The sequence below is a fragment of the Oncorhynchus mykiss genome, chromosome 9 (assembly GCF_013265735.2).
Source record: "Oncorhynchus mykiss isolate Arlee chromosome 9, USDA_OmykA_1.1, whole genome shotgun sequence".
Taxonomy (NCBI): Eukaryota; Metazoa; Chordata; class Actinopteri; order Salmoniformes; family Salmonidae; genus Oncorhynchus; species Oncorhynchus mykiss.
In genome coordinates, this window is record NC_048573.1 from 58,112,241 (window position 1) to 58,137,317 (window position 25,077).

General features: G+C 43.4%; 1 protein-coding gene across 12 annotated transcripts in view; it reads right to left on the reverse strand.

Annotated features, from left to right (window-relative positions):
• Positions 1 to 4,711: 4,711 nt before the first annotated feature.
• Positions 4,712 to 25,077, reverse strand: part of LOC110532468 (rap1 GTPase-activating protein 1) — a 104,787-nt gene continuing 84,421 nt past the window's right edge. For 8 of the 12 annotated variants that reach the window (XM_036988485.1, XM_021616404.2, XM_021616400.2 and 5 more), the window contains 15 exons: positions 25,001 to 25,054; positions 24,800 to 24,883; positions 23,713 to 23,813; positions 22,447 to 22,576; positions 21,511 to 21,666; positions 21,330 to 21,401; positions 21,137 to 21,223; positions 20,869 to 21,009; positions 18,375 to 18,452; positions 17,087 to 17,196; positions 14,885 to 15,016; positions 7,764 to 7,902; positions 7,545 to 7,656; positions 7,148 to 7,227; positions 4,712 to 6,545 (listed from right to left, as the gene is read on the reverse strand). In XM_036988485.1, the coding sequence (XP_036844380.1) occupies positions 6,450 to 6,545; positions 7,148 to 7,227; positions 7,545 to 7,656; positions 7,764 to 7,902; positions 14,885 to 15,016; positions 17,087 to 17,196; positions 18,375 to 18,452; positions 20,869 to 21,009; positions 21,137 to 21,223; positions 21,330 to 21,401; positions 21,511 to 21,666; positions 22,447 to 22,576; positions 23,713 to 23,813; positions 24,800 to 24,883; positions 25,001 to 25,054 (1,572 nt within the window). In that variant the 3' untranslated portion in view covers positions 4,712 to 6,449. The remainder of the gene's footprint in view (positions 6,546 to 7,147; positions 7,228 to 7,544; positions 7,657 to 7,763; positions 7,903 to 14,884; positions 15,017 to 17,086; positions 17,197 to 18,374; positions 18,453 to 20,868; positions 21,010 to 21,136; positions 21,224 to 21,329; positions 21,402 to 21,510; positions 21,667 to 22,446; positions 22,577 to 23,712; positions 23,814 to 24,799; positions 24,884 to 25,000; positions 25,055 to 25,077) is intronic. The other 4 variants (XM_021616401.2, XM_021616402.2, XM_036988483.1 and 1 more) reach the window with 4 other exon arrangements.

Consider the following 25,077-nt stretch of genomic DNA (forward strand, 5'->3'; position numbering starts at 1 on the left):
ACTTTGGATTGTTTGTTGAAGATCCTCTGTATATTCCATCCTTCTGGGGATTTCTTCAGTCCAGCTCACATCCAGATCCTCTGAAGATCCTTCTCAAAGCGTTTCTGGATACAAGGACACAGTCACTGTTAGATATCTCATAATGGCTATAATAATACAGTAAACAGGTCTGTTCATAATATGAGGAATGCGTTGGGAACATTATTAATGAGGTAAACTTAGAGAGCTGTGCAATTTAGAGTTCATACTCATAACAATAACAACTAAGAGCACAACATTCTTCCTCCCATCTCCAGCCAAAACCCTGACCTGCTTCTTTTTCCTCCTGCCATCCAGCACTTACCTCCTCAGGAACCTGGTGTACCTTCTTGTACTTGTGCCTGTTCATCTTCCACCGCCGGATCTCCAGCACGTTCTTACAGTGGAGATTCTGAGCTACTTAGTTACTGAGCCTTCACCCTCCTCCAGGAGAGGGCCTCTTAATTAACGGGGGCAGTACCGTGGTGTCCTCCAAGGCAGAGGAGACACTAGAAGGGGAGGGAGTAGTGCAGCTAGAGCCAGCTCTTATGTGGGGACACTGATGGATTACGAGGGATGAGGAACTCTTCCAGCTCTGGCTCCAGTGTTGTGGAGGCTGTGTGTTGTTTGGTGCTGGTTTCACATTTAGAGAAGAGCAACAAGTAGGAAAGACAGGCAGTAAAGATTCACTCCATGACTGTCCTGGAGTCTGAAGTGCACCTGAGCATTGAAGGAGAATAAACAGAATTGTGTTAATTTACTGTTTTCAAGTGATAGTTCCACACTTTAGGTTAGCTATAGATCTGACATGTCTTGACACACTTACCAGTTCCTCTGCAAAGCAGACTTAGGTGAGGGGCCACCCTTGAGATAAACATATCTATGACTATTCAAGTGAAGTCATTAGGAATTAATGAGTGAGTATGTTTCTCCAGTGCATGCAGTACCCTAAGGAAAAATGTTAGATAACAACAGTCATGTCAGATGTAAAACATGCAATATTAAAGGGAAATTTCACACATTTTTATCATGTCCAGCACCACCACAACATCAACATGTGAAAATTGCACATTTCTATGTTTTGTCCTAAAAAAAGATAGAGGAAATAAATGTTTCCAATGACATCATTGGTGTGCATTCTGTAATTTTAAACAATTATGAGTAGGCATTGCCTACTAATTGGTTGATGATGTCATTGAAAACACTTACAGTGGGGCAAAAAAGTATTTAGTCAGCCACCAATTGTGCAAGTTCTCCCACTTAAAAAGATAACAAGTTCAAACAGGTGCCATTAATACAGGTAACGAGTGGAGGACAGAGGAGCCTCTTCAAGAAGAAGTTACAGGTCTGTGGGAACCAGAAATCTTTATTGTTTGTAGGTGACCAAATACTTATTTTCCACCATAATTTGCTAATAAATTCATTAAAATCCTACAATGTGATTTTCTGGATTTTTTTTTCTCATTTTGTCTGTCATAGTTGAAGTGTACCTATGATGAAAATTACAGGCCTCTCTCATCTTTTTAAGTGGGAGAACTTGCACAATTGGTGGCTGACTAAATACTTTTTTGCCCCACTGTATCTATCTTTTTTACTACAATTTTCACATATGTTGATGCTAAGGAGGTGTTGGAGATTATGAATATAAATATTAAGAAGAGAAATTGGGAAATTTCCCTATAAATAACTGTATTGCTGGCCCATAGTTTACACTTCAGGCAGTTACCTGGTAACTAGCCAGCTGCTATCTAACATTAGCTTAGCTGACAGCTACCACAGAGATCCTGTTGATTTTCTTGAATGGTAGCTGCTTTGCTAGCTAGCTAGTTTACGCTACTCTGAACACTCAGACTATGATGAAATAGTCCCCAAACAGTATTTCCAGTATGACGTTTACTAACGACACATGATTGAATCGACAATTAAACTAATTGATTCCCAATTACTTACTTGGCAATAGCTACAAGTGTAGCTAACATTAGCATAGATTTTCATTTTTAATGTGACTCCAGAAAAAGACTTCCGGTCAGCCCCGAGCCACTTGGTTTCCACTAGCTAGCTACCACCAACACAAGTCAAAATTGGCTATACATCATAAAAACAAAAATGTGCTTTTTGGTCTTAATTTAAGGTTAGGGTCAGGTTTAAAAACACATTTAAAAAAAACATCCATAGGTGGCGTGGAAGCTAGCCACAATGAGATTTGTCACAGTAATGGCATTTACAGTTCGCCTTTAAAATAAAAGTCCCCCATTAAAAGTCCATAAACCGGATAACAATAGTGGAATCATGACATATTTGGACTAGATAATGCTAAACAAGGTCGGAATGTTGCTATATACATTCTACGAAAGACAACAATTACTTAGTTTGACACAATAAAAGTATAAACCTGTTTAAATCGCACTTTGAATGTATTAGACTTAGATTTGCATAGGGAGACTTCCACTGAGCATACAAAACATTATGAACACATGACAAAGATGGACCAAATGAATCCAGGTGGAAGCTATGATCCCTTATTGATGTCACTTGTTCAATCTACTTCAATCAGTGTAGATGAAGGGGAGGAGACAGGATAAAGAAGAATTTTTAAGCCTTGAGACATGAATGGGCAAGACAAAATATTTAGGTGCCTTTGAACGGGGTATGGTAGTAGCTGCAAGGCGCACCAGTTTGTGTCAAGAACTGCAACCAACGCTTGTGGGGTTTTCACACTCAGCAGTTTCCCATGTGTATCAAGAATGTTCCACCACCCAAAGGACATCCAGCCAACTTGACACAACTGTGATAAGCATTGGAGTCAACATGGGCCAGCATCCCTGTGGAACGCTTTCAACGCATATTCTGGAGATGGAGATGCATATTCTGCTTGGATAGTTCCATCTGTGCCACTGACTTAGCCTGGCTTTAATTCCAGTTTGTCTACAAATTAATAATTGATATGTGGTCTCCATCAACAACCAAAAACGTTAGTTCAAGAATATGACTAAATCAAATCAAACTTTAAATAAAGTTTTATTTGATTTAGTCCTATTCTTTAACTTATATTTTTGGTTTAGATGTGAATCCAACATATTAATTATTAACTTGTAGATTCAATTTGGAATCAACCAAAGCTTAAAACCCTAGTCCTATATGTATTGTATATTCTTAGGTGAATCCTGGGTTGAATTGAAACAATAGCTGTTAATGACATCTCATAAGCTATATAGACGTAAAAAGTATTAATGATGATATACAGTTGATTCATAAAGTATGCTACCATTTGATTTGCTCTCTTAAACACATACCTTGAAATTACTTTAATATCAACAGTCAATCTATAATAATTTTAAGTAGAGACCGCTCAATAGTTTTTCTCACCATAGCACATTGGTAGTAGTCAGTGGTAAATATCTAAAGCTAAGCAGGGGATTAGATCAAACCAAGGTTGAGAGACCAAAGGTGTAGCTGTAGATAGATCAATTCTCGTGTAGGAGGTGCTGCCCAGCCTACTGACATTGTTTCAAAGGTACAAATTCAACATATTTTATATAAGGTTTGTCTATGCAGAAAATTGGTTACCATGATCCTGGGGTTGAAATTTGATAGATTCATGTCACGATACGTTTACAAATTACATTGAAACAATGTTGGTGCCCAGTGGGAAGGGACATTTAGTTTAGTTTTCCTATGTAAATGTGTGTGGCTTTGCTGTACAGGCAACAGAAAGCATGGTGCACTCGCTCACTACATCAAACTTTGCTTCCCCAAAAAGCCATGAATCTTTATAACAAAAAAAACGGTACTGTAGCGAGGTAAAAAATTATACAATTTTCTCTAGAAAATTCTAAACTCAGCAAGACATAATGCATCTGTCGCAGTCATTTTCACACATTGATACCATTTCTAGCCCCCTTGATGATGATAAGTTACTGACTCAATAATTATTAGGCCATAGCTACGAAGCTACAGAGTTTTCGCTCACGCACGGCCGCTACGGAAACCTTTTGCTCAAAGCTAAGAATCCGGATCACGTTCTGCGCAAGTGTTATTTTACGCACACTACGTAACTACTGCTCACACTCCACCTCTCTTTACGTTTCTATCTTTACTCACGCTCTTCTGAACCATGATGATGTAGCCTATCTTTCTGAACAGCTGAAATAAATAAAAACCTGTGGCGATTTGAAGGAACATTCATTATTATGCTGCTCTGGTCCATGTGGCACAGTTATAGCATGTAAGAGGAGAGGAGTAGAGGCGCCTCCACTTCTAGAGGGCTCTACTTTTCGAGACTGGTGGTGTTATCCACATCTAATAACGTATTCATGGGACATTCCTTCAATGGTTTCATTCAGTAAAAAAACGTTTAATTGTTTAACTGTCACAAGTGTTATGATGGCTTGCGGAACCCTGTTGTAGTTAGGATAAACGTTGGGAGGAAATACCAAATGATGAACTGCATCTTTCTTTAAGTCATCTCTAAACAGGGATCTAGGGCAAGAGGTGAATGTGTACAGTAGCATTATTCACAAACTATAGATATAAGAATGAAATAATATCCAAAAGGCAATTGAATATAAATGCTATCAGGGCAATTTTAGTTAGATAGACATATACAGTATCTGTTCAATCAATGCCTGTTCTACATTCAACCTTTTTGGGTCTATGTTGCCATTCCTCACACATAAGACAAGTTACTTTATAGTTAGCTTTTTACCTTTTATTGAGCAGACAGTGTGGGTTAGTTTTTGTTTATTTTAAAACTTATTTTCAAATTGTACTTGAAAGCTAACAGCACCAGTAATAAAAAGATGGCACACAATGTGAACATTTGGCAGTACTCAATAGAATAAACAGGGTTGTATTTATTATGTATAACTAACTGTATGACACAATCAGGATTTCCACTTGAAGAAATGTAATTGTTGGGCAAAAGTAGATCTGGCATGTAGTGTCATCTGAGGTTCCATGGTGGGTAGGACTATACTCTATATAACAGGCACAAACTGAAGTATTCATCTCTGTACATTATCAATCTATCAACAGACTAAGACTTTTTATAAAACAGTGAGATATACTGTATAATAATAGGCATACAGTGGTGCCCCATCTCATCCCCAAATAAAACCAAATAAATAAATACAAACATGTCTTTCTTCGACGGTACTGATGGCAACACTTAAGCTACAGGATATGTTATGTAGAGTACTGTAGCTCGGCAGACAAGTTGATTAGATGGACTAATACAGTGGAGGATCCAATACAGTTATGAATTACCCTTGTAGTCATCAACACATTTCTACATACCTGACCTCAGTAACCTGCTTGATACACATCATAACAGAGAGCTGTTTCTGAGGACAGAAAGAACAAAGCTAAAATTGCCTGTTAGCTTACAATGATACAAATGTACGGTGGTTCACAATAATAAATAGTTACCAGTTAGCAATGAGCATCCTGTGTGCAAAAACAGTGTGGAACATAAGACAGAACTTCCCCATATCCATGTAATCTGAAACCACGCATTGTCCAATTACTGGCTGCTTCTGGCCATGTTGATAACGGTAGAAATGAATAATGAAGGTATAGAAAAACTGTGTTTGAAAAGTTTAAGGCTATGTCCATTCTTTCTGGTTACATATCTATCTTCAATTTCATTTACAGTATGAGCAGGCGAGGCTTGAAGTACATTGTATATTGTGATGACAATATCCCAGCTATTGTATATTGTGATGACAATATCCCAGCTATTGTATATTGTGATGACAATATCCCAGCTATTGTATATTGTGATGACAATATCCCAGCTATTGTATATTGTGATGACAATATCCCAGCTATTGTATATTGTGATGACAATATCCCAGCTATTGTATATTGAGAAGAAAATATTCACTGTCAAAGCAACTGTTTTTGGCTGTACAGTTAAAGCTATGGCTAATAGACAAATTACAATGACTTTACCTGTAAAATCACTACCACATTCAACTGTATTCAACATAACCTACAATTAAAAATGCACATATATTTGTTGTTGGATATTTGGTATTTGGAATGAAATAGGTTCAATTAATAGATTTTTTTCAGGCAGTGCTACTGTCACTATATTGTACAATCCATGTGACTATACCAACATGCCCCTCCCAAAGTCTCTGGCAGAGTTCAATGTCGCTATAGCTACCGTGTGATCCACGTGTCTACATACAGTAGGCGTCAACAAAACTGAACCAAAGGTACCATTTGTTCACTGAGACAAATACACCTATTTACACAAAACCAGGCAGAAGATGTGTGTACAGACAGAGGCGAGGGAGTGAGCAGAACGAAACGACACTGTGCAAAAGTTGGCCCCTCTGTGTTTGACTTCCTCTCCTGGTAAGACACCACCACCGCCACCGCCGGGGCTTCTGGGAAGGGGTGGTCTGGCCTCACTGACTAGCAGACTATCCAGGGTCCACCTCATCCTCATCGTCATCCTTGGTTACGGCGAAAGCCTGTGCTCGTCTCACCTCCCAGAAGGATTGTGTCTTATGGGAATGCTTTAGGGATAGGAGACACAAGACAAGACTCTTACTTAAAGTTGACATGACAAAATTAGATGTAAATGAGGCTACAGTATATAAGTGGATAAGCAGGGCAGGATGTGTGTGTTCTTTTGAGGAGTTCTAAAACACTAATGAGGAAATACATGTACAGTAGTTACAGTATATACTGTATAATGGAGTCCACCGCTTTCTAAATCATTCATCCATGATAGAACCCCATTCAGAGAGAGACAGGCAACCTACAGATGGACACCCAGGAAATAACCAGGCTAACAGTTCTGGACAGGAAGGGTACACAGACAGAGATGCATAGAGAGCAAGAAGGAGTTACACAACAACTACAACAGTTATCACATGACCACAGTAATGAGAATACAACAGCAGCCGCAGTAACAGAAGTACAACATCTGAAGTTACAATGCCAATGTTCACTTAATAGAATAAAATAAGAATTCATGCAAAGGCAGATAGCACACATCTATTTATAGTGAGCAAGGCATTTCAAACTGTACAATCTGAACTATTGTATTAGACAGAGGAACAGCTGTAGACCCCTAGCCCTTTGAGGCCTAGACCCAGTATGGATGATGTCTCACCGATGAGGACCGACTATCTTTTGGCCGGTCCAGTTTAATGCGGATCTCTGACCCTTTACCCCCATCAAGTTGACCAGGACCTGGATAATAAAACACATGACCTCAACAGTTATGATCCTGGACCAGGTTGTACTGGGAGAAATGTACAGTATATGGCCTTCTCTGACTCAATACGCCTATAAATCAGACATATCTACATCATCAAACTGCCAAATGTTGTATTTATTTTGGCATGACCTTTATTTAACCAACCCCCTTTTACAATAACAACCTGGCAAGCAACAGTAACTGACTTCGAGACTCATATGTACCTTATGCCCTCTTTTGTGTACGTCTACATTCTCCCCTTAGCTCCCTAGCCTCCTAGCCTCCTAGGCCCCCAGGCTCCCCTTCTCACCTGGCGAGCTGCCTCGGCTGGTGGTGCTTGTGCTGCTCATACTGTCCTCTAGCCATGTGCTGTAGGTTAATGAGTCCTGCTTGTGTGGCGTCCCCGATGATGACAGGCTCTCCTGGGGAACACACGCAAAAGGTTAGAAGCATGGGCAAAACACGCACACACACATACACACACAACGCGGGCATGCACCTACACACACAAGCACACACACACACTCACCATGCCAGTGTCATAGTCCTCCGTGGCCTCGGTCTCGTTCTCCTCCACCACACTGGCAAAGCTGCTGTCATTGGAGGAGGAGCGGGAAAGGTCGTGACCCTCAGGGATAGACTGAGCCCTGTTGTTACAAAGAGCAAAACTACATCCTGAGTCAGCCAGCCATCCACAATGTGACAGGACCATGCCTGCATTAATAGTCCACCAATAGAACCAGGCACTGTCACACATACACTGTCTGGAGTAGAAGACGTACATATTGTAGGATATTTGGGGGGGTACCTAAATCACATTGTCCTAGTGATGTTGAACTTGATAGTGCACTACTCATGTTGATATGATGCTTACATTTTAATGTGAATGATAATATTGGCCTATACAGTGCATTCGGAAAGTATTCAGACCCCATGACTTTTCCCCCCCAGAAATTCCACAGCGCTCTGGTGTAGGTTTTCATCGAGGATCTCATGGTCTGTACATTGCCACGTTCTTTAATCAACATTATCAACATACAGCTGGCTGGTTATACGCTGTATCGGCAGGATAGAACAGCGGCGTTTGGTAAGATAAGGGGCGGTGGACCATGTACTTTGTAAATAACAGCTGGTGCACGATATCTAAGGAAGTCTCGAGGTTTTGCTCACCTGAGGTAGAGTATCTCATGATAAGCTGTAGACAACATTATCTACCTAGAGAGTTTTCATCTGTATTTTTCGTAGCTGTCTATATACCACCACAGACTGAGGCTGGCACTAAAACCGCACTCAAGCCAAAATTAAAGCAGGAAGCACCAGTGACACGATCAATAAAAGTTGTCAGATGATGTTACGGTGCGTGAATGAGGACCCAAAAGCGAATTAACGTAAACAGAGCTTCTTTAATAACAAAACAAAACGTAGGCTCAGATGGACCGGCAGGTTCCGACAGGACAGGACAAGGTTGCAGCAAACATGACGATAGTCTGGTTCAGGCATGAACAACACAAACAAGAATCCGACAAAGACAGGAGCAGAAACAGAGAGAGATATAGGGACCTAATCAGAGGGAAAAAGGGAACAGGTGGGAAAAGGGGTGACGAGGTAGTTAGGAGGAGACAAGGCACAGCTGGGGAAAAGAGGGGGAGAAAAGGTAACCTAACAACGACCAGCAGAGGGAGACAGGGTGAAGGGAAAGGACAGAAACAAGACACAACATGACAGTACATGACAGTACCCCCCCACTCACCGAGCGCCTCCTGGCGCACTCGAGGAGGAAACCTGGCGGCAACGGAGGAAATCATCGATCAGCGCACGGTCCAGCACGTCCCGAGAGGGAACCCAACTCCTCTCCTCAGGACCGTACCCCTCCCAATCTACTAGGTACTGATGACCACGGCCCCGAGGACGCATGTCCAAAATCCTACGGACCCTGTAGATGGGTGCGCCCTCGACAAGGATGGGGGGGGGGGGGGGGGGAGACGAGCGGGGGCGCGAAGAACGGGCTTGATACAGGAGACATGGAAGACCGGGTGGACGCGACGAAGGTATCGCGGAAGAAGAAGTCGAACTGCGACAGGATTAATGACCTGAGAAATACGGAACGGACCAATGAACCGCGGGGTCAACTTCCGAGAAGTGGTCTTAAGGGGAAGGTTCTGAGTGGAGAGCCAAACTCTCTGACCGCGACAATATCTAGGACTCTTAGTTCTACGCTTATTAGCAGCCCTCACAGTCTGCGCCCTATAACGGCAAAGTGCAGACCTGACCCTCTTCCAGGTGCGCTCGCAACGTTGGACAAAAGCCTGAGCGGAGGGGACGCTGGACTCGGCGAACTGAGATGAGAACAGCGGAGGCTGGTACCCGAGGCTACTCTGAAAAGGAGATAGCCCGGTCGCAGACGAAGGAAGCGAGTTGTGGGCGTATTCTGCCCAGGGGAGCTGTTCTGACCAAGACGCAGGGTTGCGAAAAGAAAGACTGCGTAAGATGCGACCAATAGTCTGATTGGCCCGTTCTGCTTGACCGTTAGACTGGGGGTGAAAGCCGGAAGAGAGACTGACGGAAGCCCCAATCAAACGGCAAAACTCCCTCCAAAATTGAGACGTGAATTGCGGACCTCTGTCCGAAACGACGTCTGACGGAAGGCCATGAATTCTGAAAACATTCTTGATGATGATTTGTGCCGTCTCTTTAGCAGAAGGAAGCTTAGCAAGGGGAATAAAATGAGCCGCCTTAGAGAACCTGTCGACAACCGTAAGAATAACAGTCTTCCCCGCTGACGAAGGCAGTCCGGTGACAAAATCTAAGGCGATGTGAGACCACGGTCGAGAGGGAATGGGAAGCGGCCTGAGACGGCCGGCAGGAGGGGAGTTACCGGACTTAGTCTGCGCGCAGACCGAACAAGCAGCCACGAAGCGACGCGTGTCATGCTCCCGGGTGGGCCACCAAAAGCGCTGGCGAATGGAAGCAAGCGTACCCCGAACGCCAGGGTGGCCGGCTAACTTGGCAGAGTGAGCCCACTGAAGAACGGCCAGACGAGTAGGAACGGGAACGAAAAGAAGGTTCCTGGGACAAGCGCGCGGCGACGGAGTTTGAGTGAGTGCTTGCTTTACCTGCCTCTCAATTCCCCAGACAGTCAACCCGACAACACGCCCCTCAGGGAGAATCCCCTCGGGGTCAGTGGAGGCTACTGAAGAATTGAAGAGACGAGATAAAGCATCAGGCTTGGTGTTCTTAGAGCCCGGACGATAAGAAATCACGAACTCGAAACGAGCGAAAAACAGCGCCCAGCGCGCCTGACGCGCATTAAGTCGTTTGGCAGAACGGATGTACTCAAGGTTCCTATGGTCAGTCCAAACGACAAAAGGAACGGTCGCCCCCTCCAACCACTGTCGCCATTCGCCTAGGGCTAAGCGGATGGCGAGCAGTTCGCGGTTTCCCACATCATAGTTACGTTCCGACGGCGACAGGCGATGAGAAAAATACGCGCAAGGGTGGACCTTGTCGTCAGAGAAGGAGCGCTGAGAAAGAATGGCTCCCACGCCCACCTCTGACGCGTCAACCTCGACAATGAACTGTCTAGAGACGTCAGGTGTAACAAGGATAGGTGCGGATGTAAAACGATTCTTGAGGAGATCAAAAGCTCCCTGGGCGGAAACGGACCACTTAAAGCACGTCTTGACAGAAGTAAGGGCTGTGAGAGGGGCTGCCACCTGACCGAAATTACGGATGAAACGATGATAGAAGTTCGCGAAGCCGAGAAAGCGCTGCAACTCGACGCGTGACTTAGGGACGGGCCAATCAATGACAGCTTGGACCTTAGCGGGATCCATCTTAATGCCTTCAGCGGAAATAACAGAACCGAGAAATGTGACGGAGGAGGCATGAAAAGAGCACTTCTCAGCCTTCACAAAAAGACAATTCTCTAAAAGGCGCTGGAGGACACGTCGAACGTGCTGAACATGAATCTGGAGTGACGGTGAAAAAATCAGGATATCGTCAAGGTAAACGAAAACAAAGATGTTCAGCATGTCTCTCAGGACATCATTGACTAATGCCTGAAAGACAGCTGGAGCGTTAGCGAGGCCGAAAGGAAGAACCCGGTATTCAAAGTGCCCTAACGGAGTGTTAAACGCTGTCTTCCACTCGTCCCCCTCCTTGATGCGCACGAGATGGTAAGCGTTACGAAGGTCCAACTTAGTGAAAAACCTGGCTCCCTGCAGGATCTCGAAGGCTGAAGACATAAGAGGAAGCGGATAACGATTCTTCACTGTTATGTCATTCAGCCCTCGATAATCTATGCAGGGGCGCAGGGACCCGTCCTTCTTCTTAACAAAAAAAACCCCCGCTCCGGCGGGAGAGGAGGAGGGGACTATGGTACCGGCGGCAAGAGCTACAGACAAATAATCTTCGAGAGCCTTACGTTCGGGAGCCGACAGAGAGTATAGTCTACCCCGGGGGGGAGTGGTTCCCGGAAGGAGATCAATACTACAATCATACGACCGGTGTGGAGGAAGAGAGGTGGCCCTGGACCGACTGAACACCGTGCGCAGATCGTGATATTCCTCCGGCACCCCTGTCAAATCACCAGGCTCCTCCTGTGAAGAAGAGACAGAGGAAACAGGAGGGATAGCAGACATTAAACATTTCACATGACAAGAGACGTTCCAGGAGAGGATAGAATTACTAGACCAATTAATGGAAGGATTATGACAAACTAGCCAGGGATGGCCCAAAACAACAGGTGTAAAAGGTGAACGAAAAATTAAAAAAGAAATGGTTTCGCTATGATTACCAGAAACAGTGAGGGTTAAAGGTAGCGTCTCACGCTGAATCCTGGGGAGAGGACTACCATCCAGGGCGAACAAGGCCGTGGACTCCCTTAACTGTCTGAGAGGAATGTCATGTTCCCGAGCCCAGGTCTCGTCCATAAAACAGCCCTCCGCCCCAGAGTCTATTAAGGCACTGCAGGAAGCTGACGAACCGGTCCAGCGTAGATGGACCGACAAGGTAGTGCAGGATCTTGAAGGAGAGACAGGAGTAGTAGCGCTCACCAGTAGCCCTCCGCTTACTGATGAGCTCTGGCTTTTACTGGACATGAAGTGACAAAATGACCAGCAGAACCGCAATAGAGACAGAGGCGGTTGGTGATTCTCCGTTCCCTCTCCTTAGTCGAGATGCGGATACCTCCCAGCTGCATAGGCTCAGCACCCGAGCCGGCAGAGGAAGATGGTAGTGATGCGGAGAGGGGGGCAACGGAGAACGCGAGCTCCTTTCCACGAGCTCGGTGACGAAGATCAACCCGTCGCTCAATGCGAATAGCGAGTTCAATCAAGGAATCCACGCTGGAAGGAACCTCCCGGGAGAGAATCTCATCCTTTACCTCTGCGCGGAGACCCTCCAGAAAACGAGCGAGCAAAGCCGGCTCGTTCCAGCCACTGGAGGCAGCAAGAGTGCGAAACTCAATAGAGTAGTCTGTTATGGATCGATTAACCTGACATAGGGAAGACAGGGCCCTGGAAGCCTCCTCCCCAAAAACAGATCGATCAAAAACCCGTATCATCTCCTCCTTAAAGTCCTGATACTGGTTAGTACACTCAGCCCTTGCCTCCCAGATTGCCGTGCCCCACTCACAAGCCCGTCCAGTAAGGAGAGATATGACGTAGGCGACACGAGCAGTGCTCCTGGAGTAAGTGTTGGGCTGGAGAGAAAACACAATATCACACTGGGTGAGGAACGAGCGGCATTCAGTGGGCTCCCCAGAGTAACACGGCGGGTTATTGATTCTGGGCTCCGGAGATTCGAAAGCCCTGGAAGTGGCCGGTGGATCGAGGCGGAGATGGTGAACCTGTTCTGTGAGGTTGGAGACTTGGGTGGCCAGGGTCTCAACGGCATGCCGAGCAGCAGACAATTCCTGCTTGTGTCTGCCTAGCATCGCTCCCTGGATCTCGACGGCTGAGTGGAGAGGATCCGAAGTCGCTGGGTCCATTCTTGGTCGGATTCTTCTGTTACGGTGCGTGAATGAGGACCCAAAAGCGAATTAACGTAAACAGAGCTTCTTTAATAACAAAACAAAACGTAGGCTCAGATGGACCGGCAGGTTCCGACAGGACAGGACAAGGTTGCAGCAAACATGACGATAGTCTGGTTCAGGCATGAACAACACAAACAAGAATCCGACAAAGACAGGAGCAGAAACAGAGAGAGATATAGGGACCTAATCAGAGGGAAAAAGGGAACAGGTGGGAAAAGGGGTGACGAGGTAGTTAGGAGGAGACAAGGCACAGCTGGGGAAAAGAGGGGGAGAAAAGGTAACCTAACAACGACCAGCAGAGGGAGACAGGGTGAAGGGAAAGGACAGAAACAAGACACAACATGACAGTACATGACAGATGAAGCAGATGCTAAGATACAGGAGTGTTTTGCTAGCACAGACTGGAATATGTTCCGGGATTCCTCTGATGGCATTGAGGAGTACACCACATCAGTCACTGGCTTCATCAATAAGTGCATCGATGACGTCATCCCCACAGTGACCCTATGTACATACCCCAACCAGAAGCCATGGATTACAGACAACATCCACACTGAGCTAAAGGCTAAAGCTGCTGAATTCAAGGAATGGGACTCTAACCAAGAAGCTTATAAAAAATCCCCATATGCCCTCTGACTAACCATCAAACAGGCAAAGCAACAATACAGGACTAAGATCAAATCGTACTACACTGGCTCTGATGCTCATTGGATGTGGCAGTGCTTGCAAACCATTACAGACTACAAAGGGAAGCACAGCTGAGAGCTGCCCAGTGACACGAGCCTACTCATGGTCTGAGAGTCCTAGGTGCATTTTGGCAAACTCCAAGCGGGCTGTCATGTGCCTTTTACTGAGGAGTGGCTTCCGTCTGGCCACTCTACCATAAAGGCCTGATTGGTGGAGTGCTGTAGAGATGATTGTCATTCTGGAAGGTTCTCCCATCTCCCCAGAGCAACTCTGGAGCTCTGTCAGAGTGACCATGGGGTTCTTGGTCACCTCCCTGACCAAGGCCTTTCTCCCCCGATTGCTCAGTTTGGCCGGGCGGCCAGCTCTAGGAAGAGTCTTGGTGGTTCTAAACTTTTTCAATTTAAGAATGATGGAGGCAACTGTGTTCCTGCAGACCTTCAACGCTGCAGACATTTTTGGTATACTTCCCCAGACTTGTGTCTCGACACAATCCTGTCTCGGAGCTCTACAGACAATTGCTTGGTTTTCGCTCTGACATGCACTGTCAACTGTGGGACCTTATATAGACAGGTGTGTGCCTTTTCAAATCTTGTCCAATACATTTAATTTACCACAGGTGAACTCCAATGAAGTTGTAGAAACATCTCAAGGATGATCAGTGGAAACAGGATACACCTGAGCTCAATTTTGAGTCTCAAAGCAAAGGGTCTGAATACTTATTTAAATAAGGTATGTCTGTTTTTTATTTTGAATACATTTTTCAAAAATGTCTAAAAACCTGTTTTCGCTTTGTCATTGTGTGGTATTGTGTGTAGATTGATGAGGATTTTATTTGATCCATTTTAGAATAAGTCTGTAACGTAACAAAATGTGGGTCTGAATACTTTCCGAATGCATTGTATAGCTGTGTTAAAATGTAATCTACTCACATGTTCTTTGTAATGAGCACTTCTGGTGAGCTTTGATTGGAGGAGTTCTCAGACTTTGGGTCCTGAGAGGCATGGTCACTGTCAGGAGTCTTCTGTGTGCCAGGTAAACACTCCCTACCGCTGTGGCTGCTGCTGAGTGGGGAGTGGACAGGGCGATAGATGGATACAGGGACAGGGCGATAGATGGATACAGGGACAGGGCGATAGGTGGATACAGGGACAGGGCGATAGATGGATACAGGGACAGGGCGATAGATGGATACAGGGACAGGGCGATAGATGGATACAGGGACAGGGCGATAGATGGATACAGGGCCAGGGCGATAGGTGGATACAGGGACAGGGCGATAGGTGGATACAGGGACAGGGCGATAGGTGGATACAGGGACAGGGCGATAGATGGATACAGGGACAGGGCGATAGATGGATACAGGGACAGGGCGATAGATGGATACAGGGCCAGGGCGATAGGTGGATACAGGGACAGGGCGATAGGTGGATACAGGGACAGGGCGATAGGTGGATACAGGGACAGGGCGATAGATGGATACAGGGACAGGGCGATAGATGGATACAGGGACAGGGCGATAGATGGATACAGGGACAGGGCGATAGATGGATACAGGGACAGGGCGATAGATGGATACAGGGACAGGGCGATAGATGGATACAGGGACAGGGACAGGGACAGGGTGATAGATACAGGCACAGGATCAGGACATCAGACAGAAACACAGGATATTATACCTAACATATAATGGGTATCATAACCATTAACCCCCTTGGAGTTTTTCACATTTTGTTGCGTGACAAAGTGTGATTTAAATAGATTTAATTTAGATCTACACCAGATACTCCATAATGTCAAAGTGAAAAGAAATTATACATATTTTAACAAATTAATAAAAATATAATAACTAAAATGTAGATCAGGAGTAAAAATCTGTCTCAACATAAGTTACATGGACTGAAATGTGTGAAATAATTGGGCTAAACATGATTTTTTATTGACTACCCCTTCCTCTGTTCCCCATACATACAACATCTGTAAGGTCCCTCAGTCAAGTATTACATTTCAAGCACAGACTCAACTACAAAGACCATGGAGCTTTTCAAAAGCCTCAAAGAAGGGCAGTGATTGGTAGATAGATAACAATAACAAATCAGACATTGAATATCTCTTTTAGCATGGTCAAGTTAATAATTCTGCTGTGGAAGTATTAAACCACCCAGACACAACAAAGATACAATTGTCCTTCTGAACTGAGCTGCAGGACAGGAAGAAAACTGCTCAGGGATGTCACCATGAGGCCATTGGTGATTTTAAAACAGTTCAATGGCTGTGATAGGAGAAAACAGGATGGATTAACAACATTGTAGTCAAAATAATAATACATATACAGAATAAAAAGGCACAAAAGTAATCCTGCAAAAAAACACAACAAAGGAATACTTTTTTGGCCTAAATGTTTGGGGCAAATCCAAGACAACACATCTCTGAGAAACTGCCTCCTTATTTTCAAGCATGGTGGTGGCTGCATCATGGTATGGGTATGCTTGACATCAGCAACGACTGCAGAGTTTTTCAGAATAAAAATAAACTGGATGGAGCTAAGCACAGACAAAATCCTAGAGCAAAACGTCCTTCAGTCTGATTTACACCACTGGGTAGAGGAATTTACCTTTAATCAATGGCCTACAACACAAGGCTAAATCTACACTGGAGTTGCTTAGCAAGAAGACAGTGAATGTTCCTGTGGCCAAGTTATAGTTGACTTAAATCTGCTTGAAAATCTATGGCAAGACATGAAAATTGCTGTCTATCCATGATCCCCAACACCTGACAGAGCTTGAAGAATATGTGAAAAAAGAATGGCCAAATATTGCACAATCCAGGTGTGCAAAGCTCTTAGAGACTTACCCAAGAAAGTGTTTCTAACATGGACTGACTCAGGGAGGTAAATACTTGTCTAATCAACGTATATTAGTGTTTTATTTTTCATAAATTAAAACATTATGTAAAAACGTTATGATAGCATTTTTCTTCCACTTTGACATTATAGAGCATTCCAAAAACATCACAATTAAATTAATTTAAATCCCACATCTTAACGCAACAAAATGTGAATACTTATGATACCCACTGTATCAACATCATATACAAACATCTATCAACATGTTATGTGACTAGGTCACACTTACATTTTCTGGTGGACTTCCTGGATATTCTCAATACCGATGGCACTGCTGCGTCTGGCGCTAAAGGGACCAGACTTTTTCCTGGTTGGACTCTTCCCAGGGATGATCAGAGACTGACAGGACAAGAAGAAAACAACCAGTGAGCATCCATGACACCATATCTTTCACAATAACAGCATATCAATAGCCAAGAACATGGTCTCTGTCTTTAATGTGGTGGTTATTGCATCGTTATGCTCTGTTCATTTGTTTCTAGTACGTTAGGTGTTGTTACACAGTATGTCATCCCTTGTGTTTTACAAATATCATGACTTTCCAGGTATTGTATCATTATTCACTGTAAATCGTGAGACAATTTAACCGTCTCTGCGGAAAGTACAAGATGTTCTATCTTGCATTAGAATGAATCATTTTTATCAGGCTACGTACAGAGTAACCATTCTTATGCCTTGGAGTTGTGGCTAACAGAGATAAGAAAACATTCGAATATGCACTTAGAGTCTTAGCAACAAGCCCCAGTTCCACTCAGATTGGCTAGCGAGAGCAGAGCATGAGATGAAAGATGAGTTGTAGTGCTCCAGGGCTTACCACTAAAATGTGCTTTCTGACTGAACACTTTGTTCACTCAATCTCCCTTTGTAAGCTCTCAAAATAAGGACTTGAAAAATAGCTTGTGTCTAATGTGGGCTTCAAAGAGCTTGAAAAGAATCTATGTTCTCTAAACCATTAATATTCATAGTTTTAAACAAATGGACAATTAGCTAAACAAGATTTACATGTTGATAGATATGCTTGTGGAGACTACAGAGGGTGAAAACACAATACAATATAATAACAAAACAAGGAAATATGCTAAAAGAAGACCAGTTAAGTGACGGCTATGGGCATTAAATGGACCACTTGTCTCTATGCACTTATACAAAACGTTATTTGTGCTAGTGTTGTACCTACAGTATATCTGATGTCATATGGATCAAAGGCTAGTGTACAGTGTGTTATGTAGTTCAACCAGTTGAGCGAGGCAAGTCATTTCACAAGCCTCAGTCATACCATAGCTTTAAAATAGGTGTATAATACTCTATAGATGCAATCTCCTGCTAAGACATTCACATATTTCATAATATGAGTCGTCCTTCTGCATTTCTGGAGGGGTTGCCCTGGAATCCTAAAATTGTGGTTCACTGACCAACCACAGGAAAAGTGTTTGTCAGGATGCAGTGTAGTCATGCTGAGAAATAAGACACAGAGAAGAAGAGAAGGAAGGAGGGAGTAGTTAGAATTAGATATGAACCTCTTCTACTGTTCCTATCCCTATGGCACTGCCTCGACGTCCATGTTTACTGGGACTTTTCCCTGGGACAAGCAATGACTGAGTCATACAGAGAGAGAGAGAGAGAGAGAGAGCGAGAGAGAGAGAAACACCATGAGATTAATTACATGCAGCAAGTTACTGTTTGTTAATAAAACAAAATACATTAAAGCATGTGTTATATCTGAACTTTACAAATAAAAGCACAGTTTTAAAATATAGACAGAGAGTGAGACTTTGGGCACCACGGGTGTGACACAGACAGTGAAATAGGGAGACACACTTTAGCAGAGAGAAAAAATGGCCCACAGAATTGGGCCTGTAAAGAAGAGGATGATGGAGTCATGGAGAAGAAAGAGGAAGAGTAGAAAACAAGTACACATACATATGTTACAGCGTTGGAGAGCGCAGCAGACATGGTCACGAACAAGAAGAAAGCCTCCAGTAGAGTCACATAGAGGTTAGTTACAAATACTTTTCAAAGCACTTGTTATTTGTTTTATGCTTCATCAATATGTTTTCTTTGAGTCTTTTCTATGTATGTGGCATCTTAGACAAAGGGGATGACTTAATAGAGAAAGATCTTGTGACTTCCCAAATTAGGTTCCTCTCAGATTTGATATAAATGTATATCATAAGTTTCATCAAAAATCTTAGTGGTATAATACATCCCAAACATACAGGAAACATTCAAACAGTCATGAGCCACACTTGTATCACTTAGAAGGGCAACTCTTCTGCCACTGGAGTGTCAGACATATCATTCCATCTGTCTGACAAATGCCAAAAACATTCTCGCCATGTACGCACTACGCACTCCCCTTGAACTCTTATAACTAACAGGCTTGTTCTTGATATAAACATCACAAAGCAAACATAAAGCAGGAGCAGGAGCTGGCATGTGCACAGAGCATACAGTGCAGGGACCCATTCTGATGCAATGCATATGCATGGAATTTTTATAATGAAAACAATATTAAATTGCATTCAATGTTAAAAACACATTTGATCCAAAGAGATGACTCAGCTCATCCACTATTAATATAAAGGCAAGGGTAGTGACAGTCAAGTAATTCTAGCTGTGTGAGTGTCCAAGTCTAATCATGTGCAAGACTATTGTGCTAAAGCTCAGACACACCGGTAGGATTGTCAAATGTTTGCCTGCCGACAGTATTTAGCACCTCTGAACAGTGTTGGCAGTCAATCTCTCTTGTTTACACAGCCGAACCAGAAGGTGGCAGTAGCATTTTTTGCCAATGCATATCCCGTGTGTAATACTTATGGTCTAGATTCCAAGCTACCTGCGCTAATGTTTCTATTTTTATAGAAAGCCCTTGTTGATGCTAGCCAGATGGCCAAAGCTAGAAAACTACCTAGCAAGATGATGAATAAACAATTAAATTCACTCTCCATAATCCCATACTGCCTGTGCCAGCCCATAGCCAAATGTTTAGCTAGCTAACTAACTTTAGCATGTTCGCTAGCTAGCGCAACATAGCTCATGGAAACTAGCTAATCGACCGTGACTTAAATATAATGTCAATACTAGCTACTGGTTAGCTAGCTTGGAGGAAGTATTTAGTGTTGTGTGCTTAGCTAACTACCATCCCATAGCCTACATTGCTATGAAGTATGACTGGCTCATCCGTGGATGTACAGAGAAAAGGCCCTCTGTTTTAATTTTTGTTTGTTGGCTCCCGCATGTTGGAGTTTGTGCTCTCTGATTGGCTCAAAGCGAAGTTGTTGGCCACTGATTCTACAAGTAGAAGCGGTAGGTTCGTCACTACCATGTCGGCACGCAGTAGGTACCGCTTTTGTTCTAGCAAGAGAAGGAACAGCCTTCCACTGTGATAAGTGCCTATCAGCAGTGAGATTCTCTGTGTGTTTCATGCTTTAGAAGTTAGTGAGTTGAGGTAGGCACGCATGTGAGGGGGCTGGGCTCTATCAAGGATTTCTCAGGGAAGGGAGCGGGAGCATCGCTCTCCTCACTCTGGAAGGGTGAAACAGAGAAGGAAATGTATGTCAAATGTATGTCACAAACACATGGTAGCATGCTGCAGACAGAACACAACACCACATAAAGCTTGACATTGAGAAGCTGGTGTGCCATTTGACAGAGCAGCAGAGCACAGAGACAAGGATGTTCCCCAGACAGACTAATGGTGACTGATCAAGCAGTTGATGCCAGTGTCCTGTATTATAGATAAGGACATTCTTGGAACCCCCCAGACAGACAACAACCCGTACAACCAAGGGGAACAACAGAGAAATAGTGGCGTATAAAGAACTGTCACTATAAGATGGAAATTATCCTCTGTTTAAGTTTCATAATTCAAATGAATTACAAATAGTTTTATGAGGGTGTTCCGTTTAGTACTGTCACATATTTAGGAACAAGTGATCATATGTAAAAACACATTAGTCAGTGCATACTAAGCTTATTGCCCCAAGCCTTTTCCCAGCCGTGCTGGGTTACCTTAAAGGTTTCAAAGAAGCCCCCTCCTCCTCCGGACCCGTTCTCCATCTTGTCCTCATCTCTTCCCAGACCCATCATGGCCTGGCTGTTGATGTGCAAGTCCTCATACAATGTCTCCAGTAAGGCTGACCGTGTACGCTCCTGATAACACAAACAGGTGACAGTTAATATGTAATGATAGGCTGGCAACACTGTCTACCAAGGATGCTGGCCTGTGTCCCTTAGTTGGCTCCTGAAAACAATGACAGAGATCCTTTGAATAACTCACCTTCAGTTTGGCAAATTTCTCAGCTTTATAGCAGGCATACTCAGCATTGATGAGCTTCGTGAAGAGGAACTCCTGGAATTCTGGACCCTGGGATAAAATAGAACTGGACTGAGTGACACAAAAGAAGGAGGAGAGAGAAAACACTAGCTGACCGGTGTTTTAAGGAGTTGGGATTGTAGTTGTGCCAACTTACTTTTCTAAAGACAGCCGGGTCTGGCAGGGGTGGTCCAAAGAACGGTACATCATTTCTCGCCGTCACTGACACCTAACAGATGACAATCAAACTGGCCATGAATGATCAATGGTCACAGTATTGTATGTTTGGTATGATGTTGGTTGGCTAGTTTAGTGAAGATCAAGGAGTGCTTTAGCACCTTGTACAGTACATCACCAGTGCAGGCGTTCTCCACCTGCACCACTACGTAGGAATGGAGGAAGTTGGAGGCGATCATATCTGGTACGAACGGAGTGCTCTCCTCCTGGAACACTATGGCCACAATGTCATTCCCTATGTGCCTCTTCCTCTGCAACTGCAACACAGGACAGCACGTAAAGCAAAGCTGTATTGAACATTCATGTCACATGGAAATGCTTTCAAGAACAGTAATTCATTTGTCTGTCATGTATTGCCTGAGTAGGAGTAATACAAGTTTTTTATTAACTTTCAAACTACTGAATGTTGCAAATGACTTTCTCTACCACTCTGGGGAGTCCCTTGTCTCTCCCCCTCTCCCCCTCTCTCTCCCTGTTTGTTTTGGCAGATTTCTGTCTGTCCACAGATGAGCCAGGGTAAACCAACACCAGTTGGAGGGTTGCTGCTCCACCATATCAACCTGGACAACAGCTCTGATTGACTTAACTCTCAGGGAAACCAATCAGCTGCTCTCACTGCAGCTGTGGGCTCTGATTACACATTGTGTGTTCGTCCTGATAACTTATGGTGTGTGTTCGTCTAGATAGGCTTAAGACATTCTTCTGATAAGGTGTCTGTCTGTGTTTGTGTTGGGACAGTTTCCCTGATGAGTGAAGACTGAGGAAGTTTACACTGTAAGACATTATACAGTAATGCTCCACTGAAGACTGCACTGAAAGAGAAAGATACTGTTTCTAAAGAGAACATACAATATACATAAGCTTTATGGATGCTTCCAGAATGTTCCCAATCATAACGGATCGTATGGATACCAATACTCATGTCATACCAATACACAACTTTCTACTCATTTAAAACATGATCCATAACAGAATAAACAGTGTGATGATGACAGTCTGCATCAGTAGGAAGAGATCAGAGGGGTTTGTAATAGTACCTGTTGTGTGTCCCCCTCAGCGTAAGGCAGCTTGGTGGACACATGAAACATGACCTCCTTGTTGCGGTAGTTGTGGTAGACGGACTCAGATCCTGTCTGCCCGTGGGTCACATCCAACCCACCACGAAACCTAGTCAGATAGATAGAGGGTTTCACTGAATGGTCCAATCTCCAACACACTGTTCAAGACACAATCAATTGGGGTTGTTGCTATTGAATGTACACTACAGTTCAAAAGTTTGGGGTCATTTAGAAATGTTCTTGTTTTTGAAAGAAAAGCAATGTTTTTGTCCATTAAAATAACAACAAATTGATCAAAAATACAGTGTAGACATTGTTAATGTTGTAAATGACTATTGTAGCTGGAAACAGCTGATTTTTCATTTTTAAGTTTGAGAAACAGACGCCTCACAAGTCCTCAACTGGAAGCTTCATTAAATAGTACAGGCAACTCCGGGATGCTGGCCTTCTAGGCAGATTTCCTCTGTCCAGTGTCTGTGTTCTTTTGCCCATCTTAATATTTTTGAGACTGGTGTTTTGCGGGTACTATTTAATGAAGCTGCCAGTTGAGGACCTGTGAGGCATCTGTTTCTCAAACTAGACACTCTAATGTACTTGTCCTCCTGCTCAGTTGTGCACCGGCGCCTCCCACTCCTCTTTCTATTCTGGTTAGAGCCAGTTTGCGCTGTTCTGTGAAGGGAGTAGTACACAGCGTTGTACGAGATCTTCAGTTTCTTGTCAAGTTCTCACATGGAATAGCCTTCGTTTCTCAGAACAAGGATAGGCTGGTGAGTTTCAGAAGAAACTTCTTTGTTTCTGGCCGTTTTGAGCCTGTAATCGAACCCACAAATGCTGATGCTCCAGGAACTCAACTAGTCTAAAGAAGGCCCGTTTTATTGCTTCTTCAATCATCACAACTGTTTTCAGCTGTGCTAACATAATTGCAAAAGGGTTTTCTAATGATCAATTAGCCTTTTAAAATGATAAACTTGGATTAGATAACACAACGTGCCATTGGAACACAGGAGTGATGGTTGCTGATAATGGGCCTCTGTACGCCTATGTAGATATTCCATTAAAAATCTGCCATTTCAAGCTAGAATAGTCATTTGCAACATTAAGAATGTCTACACTGTATTTCTGATCAATTTGATGTTATTTTACCGGAACTTTTATTAGCTTTTCTTTCAATAACAAGGACATTTCTTAGTGACCCCAAACTTCTGAACGGTTGTGTACATTAGAACGTTGTGGTGAAGTTCTTACCCTTTGAAGTCATGCAGCTCGACCTTCTCCCCCAGAAACTCTAGGAATTCAACAAAGGCAGGACTCTCAACACTGTTCCCAAACAGCTCTTCTTCTGATGTCTGCAAACCAGGAGTTTATAGAGGCTAACAGCAGTCAGAAACAGAAAGCAATACCACTGACCAAAGCACTATGAGGATTATACAACTTATTGTATATGAAGCTCTCATGATAACATACTTAAGATTTATGCTATATTGTGAATAGAATAGAACTATAATAACTATAATAATAATGCGTGAACTATAATAATGAGTGAGGAACAATAACTCTTTGATCACATAAAACCTTTCTTTGTGTTTGTCTGTGTGTGTTTGTGTGTGCGCGCGTGTGTGTGTATCCAGTCCTCAGTGTCTCTCCTGTATGTTAATGTCTCTCTGGGTGCTGAGAAGAAGAGGAGAGGGTTCTTGAGGCCCATGGAGCCCCTGTGAGGTCGAGCCTCTGCTGACTGTGGCCCTTTCCTTTAGAGTTTAAAGATCAAGGATGTGGAGCTCCACCCCCTAGGCTCCATCAGAGGATACAATGACTCTCTACTGAGGCTATGCTGAGGCTTCTCCAGCTTCTCTGGCTCAGTGCCGTAAACAATAGGGTTGTTATTGTAATGAGAAGGAATATTGAAGAGAAACATATGGTTGGCTTAGGCTTAGAGAGACTATTAATGTGATGGGGAGGAGGATAAGCATATTGTGCATTTTCTTATGAGATTTGCAAGAGATGGTACTCGTGTTAATGCACTCAGGTCAGCTCTCATTCAGTACATTCACTTTTCCATTCTAGTCATTTATCTGATGCTCCAGATCGACAGATCTTAAGATGGTAAGGTGGGACAACCACATATCACAGTCATAGTAAGTACATTTTTCCTCATTAAAGTAGCTATCAGCTGAGTCAGTGCTGGTAGGAAAAGTCAAGTGCTCATTCATTTATTCGTATTTTTTGTTGTTCAATGTGGGGGTCTGTGTGGGATTGAAGAGTTTGGCATTATGATGATGATGATGATTTGATTCTCAATCGTTTTAACTGCTCTTAATGTATCTCCAAGGCTCACCTGTCCAAATTTCTGGTATATGACTCCGAACTTGAAGTTGTTGCTTATAATGTGTTCATCAAAATTGACAATGAGTCTTGAAGCCTGTTTAGAGATCACAATTTGAACGAATAGTCAGGAGTACAACATTTGTATTATCCACGTAAAAAAACACATTTCTGTGGTTAAATATCTGAGAACACTTCAAAAGCTAATGCTTACTTTTGGGTAGAGGACAGGGTAAAAACGATCCACATTCACCTCTTCACAGACAAGCTAAGGGTCAAAAATAAAAACAT